The 11,749-nt window shown below is 40.2% G+C and overlaps 1 protein-coding gene across 2 annotated transcripts; it reads left to right on the top strand.

The window, feature by feature from the left end:
• The first annotated feature begins 268 nt into the window (after positions 1 to 268).
• Positions 269 to 10,313, top strand: pnpla3 (patatin-like phospholipase domain containing 3). 2 transcript variants are annotated; one of them, XM_061083431.1, is made up of 9 exons: positions 269 to 543; positions 1,669 to 1,901; positions 2,010 to 2,075; positions 4,890 to 5,099; positions 6,382 to 6,442; positions 6,541 to 6,717; positions 6,901 to 7,033; positions 7,129 to 7,236; positions 8,803 to 10,313. In XM_061083431.1, the coding sequence occupies exons 1-9, from the start codon at positions 357 to 359 to the stop codon at positions 8,948 to 8,950; spliced, it is 1,323 nt and encodes a 440-aa protein (XP_060939414.1). In that variant the 5' UTR covers positions 269 to 356; the 3' UTR covers positions 8,951 to 10,313. The 2 variants fall into 2 exon arrangements, with proteins under 2 accessions (XP_060939414.1, XP_060939335.1); XM_061083352.1 differs by having other exon boundaries at positions 271 to 543; positions 8,756 to 10,313.
• Positions 10,314 to 11,749: the final 1,436 nt, after the last annotated feature.

Raw genomic sequence — 11,749 nt, 5'->3', positions numbered from 1 at the left:
AGTTTGTAAAACAACCGTAGGTCACGAAACACCATAAGTGTATGTAAGATAACAGTTTATTTTTTAAATATTAGTTTTCTTAGACTTCAGCAATATGTCATTGGCTTTGTGTTTTCCAATGAAAATTGAAGTGGAGGCAAGACTAATATTCTGTGACGTAGTTGTATCAAAATATAAGCACATTCTCACATGGGGTTGGTGAAAGTTCTGATTGCTCCTGAACGCACCAGCAGCGGCTCCCCCTCCCTCTGTTCCTTTATAAACAAAGTCAGTGTCTTCCAGGCCCGCAGACTGTACATACACAGTGTCAGGACACCGAGCACAGACACTGCTCCGCGGCCGGGGCATGCCCCGCCATGTTCGACTTAGACAGCGGCTGGAACCTGTCATTTGCGGGCTGCGGCTTCCTGGGGATTTACCACATCGGAGTGGCCAGTTGCTTGCTGGAGAAAGCACCCTACCTCATAGAAGGGGCGACCAAGCTATACGGAGCCTCTGCCGGCGCTCTCACCGCCTCGGTGCTCGCCAGCCAGGCATCCATAAGTAAGACACACCGCTGGGACTATTATTGTACTTGTTGTACTTGTTGTGGATGTTGTTGTGTTGGTGTTGCTGTTATAGCTTGTGTTTAGTGGCGTCAGAAGTAAGTGAAAGTGTCCCGAGAGATTGATAGGTTTCTTCATCAGCTGCTGCTGAATTAGCTTTATATATTCAAATTTAATTCTAACTCTTTGGTGTCCTAGGGTAAGGCTCAGAAAGGCGTCACGAGATAACATTTATTCTCATGATTATTAAGAATGTAAATCAGGGAAAGCACTGTCAAATAGTTGTGTTGTTCTCAGAGGACAGTAGCAGTTTCTAAATGGGGCAATGATACTTAATCCTAGGAATTACCAGCAATTCTCAGTAGACACACAATAATAAGCCCAAACCCACGTCAAACACCAGGGAGTCCTGACTGTCACCTCAGACCCACTGAACTTTCAGGGAGTCACTTGATTGGGAAATCACGTTATCAAAACATGCTGAGATAATGGGTCATCGGGTTGATAGATAATAGCAGCTCAAGTGTATGATGTCATTAAGGCAAACGGTGGACATAACAAACAATAATATAGATTTTCTGATATTCATCCACTTTCTTTAAAGATTCAACTTTTCACACAAGGTTTCACATTTGCATCTCCACCGACGTCATTGGCCGCTTCTAATCAACACTGTCCAAATTCCACGAAACTGCTACAAATCGAATGTTTGGCCACACTTAGTAGCACCTTTTCTGCAATGATTGTTTAAAAAAATATGGTATTAGATATGTTCAGTATGTGTTCAGATCTAAAACATTGGCACAGTACCACTAGATCGTTAGAGAACCTAATCTTTCTTAGGAGTTAGTAAGTCAGATGCAGCTTTCTGCTTTGTCCCTTCAATAAGCAGTCATAAGGGGTGAGATCAGTAGGCACTTTTGTGACTGCAGACCGGCCTCAACTACTTTGGCTTAGTATCTGGAACAGGGCTCACCCAGGTCTTTGTTGGTCATTGGCTCCTGGTAACTAAAGTGAATATTGATCCAGTTCCAGGTTGTCATTTGAACCTGTGTGTTTTTGTTTGCAGTTCAAAGAAAGCATGTTGCTCCCCATTTACCTTAATGTCTGTTCCATTTCCTAGCTAAATGCTGTCAAGATGTGATTGAAGTAGCGAAGGAGGCCAGGAAGAGGAACCTGGGTCCCCTTCACCCAGCCTTCAACCTGGTCAAGGTGATAAAGTCAGGCCTGACTCGGGACCTACCCTCTGACGCTCATGTCCGGGCCTCGGGGCGGCTGTGTGTTTCGCTGACCAGAGTGTCTGACGGAGAAAATGTGGTGGTATCAGAGTTTAGCTCCAAAGAGGAACTCATTCAGGTACAGGTTGGGGTTTATCTTACAAATCTGGAGAAGCCTAGGGTCTTAGAGTGTTGCTAGCCTCAAGAAAGAGATTTGTTGTACTTCAACACTGCACTCTGTCAACAGGCACTGATTTGTAGCTGTTTCATCCCAATCTACTGTGGGCTGATTCCTCCGTCTTACAGAGGAGTGGTAGGTGCTTTTTTATGCCATCTTAACATTGAGCTTGGTTTCCACTAGGGTCACTTATGTGCGAAATACATTGAAAAACTGTACATGTTTCATTACATGTGATAGAAAACATTTATTGTATCTGTGGCGAAGAAAGATTGACAGGTACAAGCCATATATATCAGAGGAAACTCTTCATAGATGTACAAATTCTGTGATAAAAGATCATTTGATTTGCCTCTGGTTGTAGCTGTGGCGAAAACCCTCCCTGTTATGTGTATTCCATTCAAATCAGAAAACAGGCAACAACTGCACCGAATGCAACAAAGATAATGCAGGTCAAGGTGCAAGATTGCTATGAGATAATTTTGTTCTCCATGACAGTTAATCATAGGAATTCACTTGTATGTTAGGAAAAATAACCGTGTTTATCACTTTAGCTGCAACACTGAGATACTGTATCACTGTTGCCTTCACTTTAACTTATCAGCTGCTGTAGGACTCTTGACAGTGATTTCCACAATGTTTATCTTCTGCTACCAAATCACTCAGTTTGGATTCAGATACAAAAGTCATTCTCCTAATGACATGTATGTTATGAAATGTATATATACATTTTTAGTTTCCAAATTCAAAATGCAACAATAAATGGATGTTGCAATTCAAACTGTGTGTGTATATATATATATATATATATATATATAAGGGTTTTTAGTCAAAGGAGCAGTACCCTGGCAGTACATTTCCAGTCACACAGTACATTGGGACTGCTGCGGCTTAGGGGTTACAGCGGCCTTCCTCTAGCCAGAAGGCCGTTCAATCCCAGTCTTCCCCATTACGAATGCTGAAGTGTCCTTGGGCAAGATACAGAACCCCAAATTGTGACTGTATGAATGTGTGTGTGAATTGGTAAATGTAAAAACTGCACTGTAAAGCGCTACATTCAGTGGAAGTGTTTACATGTTACAGAGCTGTCTGTACATTCTGTCTGTGGATTCTGTTCATTGTGAACTTTCTGCTGCCCAGATAGAAGGCTGACTCATAACCCTAGATAGTGTGACTCACTGACTTTGTGCATTAACTTGAGCCGTGACACCTTGTGGACAAATATTCTTGAAGAGACCAGACCAATGCAAGATCATGTTTTTAAAATCAAATGTTGATTTTTAAGAATTTGTTAGTAAATGTTTAACTTTCAGAAACATTTTATGGATCTGTATAGTTTGCTCAAAATTTTCTTGAAAGCAATTGAAATTAAACTGGTAATTTGGTAGTTACAACGAAAATGTTCAGTGTTTACATGGTATACTTTAAATATATTGATACAGGGTGTTTTAGTCTGAACATACCTGTACATTGTGATAATAATAATAATAATAATGATCATAAACATTATTTATTATCATAAATAATGATAGTCAATTATAAGATTCAATTAATATGGTGAATATCCTTTCTAAGAATATATTAATGTGCTTTTCGGTCCCTTCAGGATGTTGTGATGTTACAATCACATCAGTTAACACAAATACAAACAACCTTAAAATGCGGTCCTATCAGCTCAACCTTTCTGCACGTTTTACCAAACATTGCTATCTCCTGTGAGTTTCACCAATTATAGCATTAAAGAGCCTGCAAATGCCTCCTCTTCTAACGGCACCCATTATCATTTGCAGCAGTAATTTGTTGGTGGTAAAGGAGAGTCCCATTCATGTCTAAATCCTCCCCTCACGTTAATCATAGATTCACTCTCTTCCTCGTTCGCCCTTCATTGCTTCAGCTGGACATACTTGAAACTAGGACCATGCAGGTCTCTCTGGTTATCATGTCCCTGTTGTGTTGCCTTTCTTTTTAATTATCCGTAGACATATGGTATGTGTCAAGCAGACAAATCCATGATAGGCTATCTACAGGTAAACAATATACTGTGTATCAAAGGGCTTTACACACCTAGACAGCAAGAAAAACCTGAAGAAATCTCAGCTTGTGCCGTTCAAGGAGGATCCCTCTCTTAGGATTGCTGGATTATCCTTGGGTGAAATAAATGTGCCCAAAATTTAAGAAAATATAACAATAATATCACAGCGTGATTAGAATTGACCAAATGTTAATTAAATAAATTACATTTTACAAAATGATGTACAGTATATGCATAAGTACACATTTACACATATATACATTTATACACAGTACTTTATATACACCAGTGTGATAAGTGAATCATCCTCACTGATCTGGGCTTGCATTTTGTTTAACAATTCAGGCTACAAATGGTTCTCTTGTTTAATCATACCTTGCATAAATGGAATTAGGTTACTTCCTTCTACTTTGCATTTTAAGTTCTTTAATTTTCAGTGTCCCAGGGGTTGAGTTTGAAATGGAACCGAGTGTTGTGTGACTTATGTTTACAAAGATGTCTCATATCAGAGGAGCTGCCGGACAAAGATGCAATGGTTCAAAATATGTGACCAAAATGTGTGGATACAAATATGGCTTTGTGTAGCGCCTGGGTCAATTAACACAGTACAACCGTGAATAACAGTATCCAATGTGTGTTCAGTGAGACCTGTTCAGTAATGGTGGACAGACTATGTGTTTGTTTGTAAACGGGATTACACAGGAACAACTGAACAGATTTTCATGAAACTTGGTGGGATAATGTAGGATGTGTCACATTTAGTGGACTGATATCTGTGAGTGTGTGAAATTTTGTGAAGCTTGATTGAATTCAAGGTGACTGTTCGGCTTGGCGGAGTTAGATGTTCTACTAAGTCCCAGTGAAGCATATACTTCTATACCAGCTGAGTGTCTCTTTACCCTTTTCTGTGTCTGTAGCGGTATGTGGATGGTGGGATCAGCGACAACCTGCCCCAGTCGGAGCTGAAAAACACCATCACCATCTCTCCATTTTCTGGCGAGAGCGATATCTGTCCCCACGACGGCTCCACCAGCTTCCACGAGCTTCGCTTCACCAACACCAGCATCCAAATGAATTTGGGCAACATGTACCGTCTCAGCAGAGCTCTGTTTCCACCAGAACCCAAGGTAGGTTGCACACAAGCATCAGGGTTGTTCTTTGTTAATTCTCACATATCACAGGGGTACACGTCAATGCTTAAAGCTGCACAAACCATCAACAAAGCCTGTTAGATGTAGCATGGCTGTTTTAGTTTAACTTCTCTTAATCTCCCTCCACTCCATTTAGCCATGACAGAGTAATATACCTATATTTAAAAATTAAACCAATACCTCCTGCCTCTAATTCACCTGCTGCTTGGGTCCCTCTGGGGCTGTGATGATTATTGAATAACCTTTAAAAGGATCTGACCTTTGACCTTGTTGGGGTAGAGCTCTTTGCTGTTGCTACTCACCTACTCCTGTCACATGTACATGTGTGGTATGCTGTCTGGAGCCTAGGATTGTGTAATGGAGGTCACAGATCTCTAAAGGGGGCATTTGTGTTCTAACCACATTCATAGAGGGAGGAATTACCCCCCAGGCATGAGGGACTTCTCACAACAAACACACACACTTGGCAGATGCAGCACTGAAGTGCATTGCAACGCAGGGTAATTAAGTATTTTGACTCGTGGTGTGAACACTGTAGGCCTTGGATTGTCTGTGAACACCTCTGTTGATGTCAGATCTCTCTCTAAGGAATTGAAGAATTGCTCTTGTGCTATGTGTGTGCGTTTAAATCTTCCATAAATCTGAGCTGAAATGCAGTATATTTCATATATTTGGTTTCTAAATAACATACTGTATTTTGTTCAGTATATTGTAAAAATTACGACAGCTACATAAAAAGCAACTTTAAGTCTCAGTGTGTAAGATTTAGGTGAAAGGGATCTATTGGCAGAAACTGAATAAAAAAATATTCTAGTGATGTTTTCACTAGTGTGTTTCATCTAAATTGTACACGTTGTAAACCATAAACTGTTATTTGTGGTTTAATGGGGTTTTCTAATATGTTTTTCCATTATTGCCTTTTTTACACAGCAAATTCACATGAAAAATGTAGATGATTCTTGTCATGGATTTAGTGACGTGACCAATTGACTGTATTTATATACTGTTTTTCTAATCTTTTCAACGACTCACACTTATACAAACATTCTTACAGCGCTTCTTCTCACAGACTTTTTTCTATCACACACTATACATAAACTGCTGGTACAACCGTAAGTTGCAATTTGGGGGTTTAGTGTCTTGGCCATGGACCACTGACCTGTTCTTCCTCCTGAGCCACAGCCCTTGAAGTCAATAAAGTGAAGACTAATCTTAGTTTTTCTTCTGTTATTAAAATGTGGTTTCTTCCTCTCAACAGGTGTTGGCTGAGATGTGTCAAAGTGGTTATAAGGATGCTCTTCGCTTCCTTGAAGAGAACAGTGAGTACTTGCTGATGTGTCACTATGACTCTTAAATAACCATGACAGTCAGCTTAACCTTTGGACTGTGTCACCAATGGCATGTTTTGTGGTACCAGACCTGCTGATGTTAGAGCGTCCGACCCTTGGACTCACCCTGCCAGAGAGCCACTCCGATTGCTGCTGCAAGCACACTGAAACAACCAAAGAGCGGGTGCTGCGGAGGCTCCACCTCCTGCGTAAACAACACTGGTGGTTGGATGAGCAGATTATTCTGCCTACACACATTAAGAAAGGTGCCGTGCCGTGCTTTTCTATCGATGAAGTTATTTTTGAAATTATTGCAGTTCATAGTAACATTTTAATTAAATTCAATTCAATTGAAGATAACAAACTACGTCAAGCCTCTTAAATTGGTGTGTAAATAATGGCACCAACATTCTTTATGTTTCACTGGTGCGGTTGTCTTCATTCTTCAGTGTTCTGCGAGGCCTGCCAAGAGAAGCCTGGTCTGTTTGCCAAGGTGTCGGAGATGCTGCCAGTGAAAGTGGCCTCCTACATGCTAATGCCATGCACACTTCCTGTACAGTCAGCCTACTCAGTGGCACAGAGGTGAGCTGTCGCTCTCATCAATGACAGTAATCTCAGCTTCCAGAAAATGAGTTAAACTTGCTTTTGTTTATTATGGGCTTTCTGCTCTGCTGCAGGTTTGTGGAGTGGATCCCAGAGGTGCCAGCTGATGTGGGCTGGCTGTTTGGTGTGGCAGCTGATGTGTACCGGCAGGCCCGGAAGGGAGAACCAGCCCGCTCCATCAGGTGATTTTCCAGACAGTGTCATTTTCAAACACAGTGCTAGAGCAATGATCCTCAGCTGACAAACTGAAATGAAATGAAAACAATATCTTGATTTTGTTTTTCTACCTTCTTCTACCATACATTAATTTACCGCCAACAACAATTATATGGTTTTTAATTTTGTATTACTTCAGCTGGGTTGTTGAGCTGTGCACAGTGCATTGATTCACTTAACCCCTACTTGCCTCTTTCTCTCCATACCTTAACTGCCCCCCTCTCTGACCAAAACATGGTCATGCTTGTTGCTTTTCCCCACAGAGGAAACAGCTGACGTTGCTGTTATTTGATACCCACAGCCCGTCCACATGGATAGTGTTAATTTTAATCCATTGTAACAGTGAATGTTCGCTCCTCTGTCCAGATGACTATTTCTTAAGAGACACAAAGACAGTCTGCACCAGTGGTATTAGTGATACACAAAAGTCTGAAACTTAAGAAAACGTGTGGAACAGCGCAACCAGTTATCATATTAATTTCTTTTGAATGTTTTTAGGCTTCAGCAAGTGCTGCTGTGGGTCAGAAAGGGACCATTGAAGCGTATAAGGAGATTAAGGAGAGTAGGAGGGGCAGCAGACACAGATGCTCAGTGTGGTGTTAGAAATTATTTACAGAGTTCAAATATGCCCTTTTGTTCTGCGGGTCATCATACACCACCTGATGCAGGAGTCACTCACTCACTGAGAGTGAAACTGAAACAAATAGAAAGGAATACAGCATAACTGGTCAAGTTAATTATTATTCAGGACAACACTCAATTATTATAATAAGAATAATAACTGATTGTAACCATCACTCCTCAGTAAACTGCCTACTTGGTGGCCTAAATATGTACTTATCATCATGGTTTTCTTCTATTTCTCTAGAGCCCTCTAACACTGATAAGGGCTAATAAAAATACAGTACATTTTTTAAGAAATATCAAATAATGAAAGGTTATTTGCTCTATATAATTTGATTTATTTTTTGTGAGATTGACCCCCACAATGTCTGCTTAGACAAACGTAATAAATGAGCTAGACTCAATATATCTATCAGATATAGAAGATCATTTCTGTTACCAAGGGCACAGTTGCACGTCAGATGAAAAATGTGTTCTTATTCCCGCACAGTTGTAATAGAGCAAATAAAGTTATTAAAGATGAAAGGAAATAGAACATACATTGAATCTTTCAGGGTAGGATTTCCAGACAGAAATATGACTGAGGTAATGTGGCAGTTTCTCTGGGAATTGGGTCATAGGGCATTGCACTAAAGACTGGCTTGTAACTACTTGACAATAACATCACAATAAATATATAAACTCTGGGTTGCACCAGTTTTTTCAAATCCTATTCCCATATTAAAAGCAAGTGAGTATTAACTGGGTTTACCTCTGGTTTGTCAGAGCCTGGGTTAAGTACTGAGATTAGAAAAGCACTCTATAAATGTAGTCCATTCACTTTGATGTTTCAATCTTAACATGTATGATCGACTTCATCAGTGAGCCATGTCTGAGGAAATGCTCGAGTGTGCCACCTCTACCTACAGAGCACAACAAACCTACACAAAGAGACAAGCTGCCGGCTCTTTCCTCATTAGACCTCCATGGCAACTACTGGGAAATCCACGAATCTACCTCCTCATCCTCATCCCCGAACGACCAAGATCATCCTCACATCACTCCCACCTCTCCTAAACAAGTCTGCTTCTTCGTCAGCTCGCAGGATGAATCCCACAACCATGCACAGCAGTAAAAGACTCAGGGCTTTTGATCGTTATGTGATTGAATTTACATTCTGTGAGGAGCTGGATAACTAATGATCAATATTGTGTGAATGTTGTAAAGGAGACACACATTTGTCACATTGTATCTGAGCACTCTCAGAAGTACAAACTGTATTATATTTTAGTGAGAATACATTACAATTTACTCTGGATAATGGTTGTGTTTACCAGCCCTGATGTTTGGGCCTGACTTATGACACTGAAAATACTATTTTCTTTCATCTTCTCCACCCCCCATGTGAAGGTGGTGCGGTAGAAACACTTAGACAGTCAGATGATCAGAACAGAGCAGGTCCTGAACACTGACTGGTTAAACATTCTGAGTTTCTCTGTTGTTTTCTTTAGAAATAAAATGAAATATAATCAAACAATCAATCAAATTGTATTTGTATATCCCATATTGACAAATCACAATTTGTCTCATAGGGCTTTAACAAGTTGTGACAGCCTCTGCTCATCCCTCTCCAAGGACGGACAGAAGTGCAATAGATATAGCTGTCACAGTCCTAATTTTGAAGATGTTTTAATTGATAACTGATCTTTTTTGCTTTGCAGTCACGTTGAGCCTAATTTGGAAAGTGTGGTCCCCCTGTCCATAACACATATAATGGCTTGCATAAGTCTTTTTGTTTAAAATGTGCTCAAAGGTAGCAATCACTCCTCTTTCCAGTGTAGTTAATTGAGCCCGGGAGATTTATATCTCTTCACAAAAGGGCCCTCTCTTTTTGTTTGTTTTTTAATCATTTTTGAATCATGTTCATTTTTACAGTAGTGGCATATTTCCAGGTGCCATGTGATAGCCACACAGGAGGTCTGCAGGCCACATTTCTAAACATCAATATTCCCTCACAGTTTTGACCAAATTCTGTCTATATTAATTTGACCAGTTACGTTTTTGGACAGTATTCACTTGTTCGCTTGCTAAGCATATTTAGATTGTGGTCAGCTAACCAGTACTGTACATTACAGGTACCTTCTTGGTCAGTTTCACCTCCAGTAACGTAACTTGGATATCCTGGCTAAATTGTAAATTGTTGGCTGACCTACCAGACTAAGGTTACAGGATCTCACATTTCACTCTGACTGTAGCCACATCCATTGGCTACAACCATGTGCGAATGGGCCATCAGAATTGATGGAAGGATGAACTCAGCCAAATAGAGAGAGGTCCTTTAAGAAAAGCTGCTCAAGAGTCCACACAAACTGATGAGGATTTTAACAAAAGCAAACCGATTTGTAATATGAGACAATAAAAGTGACCATAAGAAACTAAATTGCACACAACTAGTGAGTCTTTTATAATCAACCATACCCTCATAATGTTTACTTTGGTAAGGACTGTTGGAGAGCCGGGGATTTTATTTTGTAAATGTTTATGTTTTTTTATATTTTGTTATACAGTATGCATAAATTGTATACAGTTTCAATATATTTGTTAATTTCAATCTGGAAAATATTTTGAAAATGTTTCCATACAGTGCAGGAGGAAGTTGATAGCTTCTGCTCAACAGACTTTAATCAAGTCGAAAGTCATCTTAAACACCATGTGCTGCGCATTTTAATAGCCTGTCACAGTGTCAAAACATGGATTATATTTACGGACCGCTTCCTGCAATGTGTAAGTTGGTAGGTTGTTAGATCTTTAACATGGATAATATGTCTGAAGCCAAATATTAACATTATAGCAACTTAGCTTACTAAGCTACAGACTTTCAGTGGAACTAAATCTGTAATGTGGCAACATCCCATTGTGAGGGACTAATAGATAATGTGAAATAGCACAAATTAATTCAATGGCTTTACACTCTGTAAAACACACAACAGCCTCTAAGCTTGAAGAGAATGTATGTCACTGTAGTTTGCTCCCACAGCAACAAAAATGTTCGCATGGCCAAAGGGCATCAATGGAGACCAAAAAGCTTCTGTCCCCCCTCCCCTTGTCTCACTCCTGCTGTTGTAGACAAAATGATGAACTAAACGCTTTTCAGAATGCATTGCATCTTTACAACACTTTGAAAGTCATGTGCAGATATGCCATGGGGACACCTGTGGTTGGTCCGTCACAAGAAACCTCTATAACCACCTGTAGAGAATGTTAAGGTAATCCTAAATTTAGGGATTATGTGTGCAACTTTTTGGTTTCTTGGCTATGTAGGTCATAATACATATTTTTTGGTTATTCCCATACTCAACTGACACCAATGAATGGTGCCTGTCACAAAATTGCATCAGGTATTACATTTAATTTCTTTTTGGGAGAAACAAGGCCACTCATTCCCATGGCTGTGTTATGAGACTTGCAGCGAGAATGTTAATTATTTTTGTTTGAATGCCTGCAAAGAGTGCTGTGAGTAAGCACTCATTCAGCGCAGCCTAGTGCATCGTTAAGGTGAGGAGGAGTCAAGAGGTCCTGGCGGCTGACTACAGCCGTGGCCAAAAGTTTTGAGAATGACACAAATAAACATTAATTTACCGAAAAAAACATTTCCACTGCATCTCAGCCCTGCCACAGAAGGACCAGCTGACATCATGTCAGTGATTCTCTTGTTAACACAGGGGGGAGTGTTGACGGGGACAAGTCTGGAGATCACTCTGTCATGCTGATTTAGACAGAATAGCAGACTGGAAGCTTTAAAAGAAGGGTGGTGCTTGAAATCATTGTTCTTCCTCTGTTAACCATGGTTACCTGCAAGGAAACACGTGCAGTCAT

The sequence above is a fragment of the Limanda limanda genome, chromosome 1, assembly GCF_963576545.1.
Source record: "Limanda limanda chromosome 1, fLimLim1.1, whole genome shotgun sequence".
NCBI classification, from domain to species: domain Eukaryota; kingdom Metazoa; phylum Chordata; class Actinopteri; order Pleuronectiformes; family Pleuronectidae; genus Limanda; species Limanda limanda.
Note: the sequence above shows the minus strand (reverse complement) of the source record. Positions and strands in the feature narration are given on the sequence as shown.

Excerpts from the sequence above, each read along its gene's own strand:
- pnpla3 (XM_061083352.1), top strand. The coding sequence starts at position 357 with ATGTTCGACTTAGACAGCGGCTGGAACCTGTCATTTGCGGGCTGCGGC. Across the intron at positions 7,034-7,128 it reads GCCTACTCAGTGGCACAGAG|GTTTGTGGAGTGGATCCCAG; the intron begins GTGAGCTGTCGC and ends GCTCTGCTGCAG. Across the intron at positions 7,237-8,755 it reads GAACCAGCCCGCTCCATCAG|TGAGCCATGTCTGAGGAAAT; the intron begins GTGATTTTCCAG and ends CGACTTCATCAG.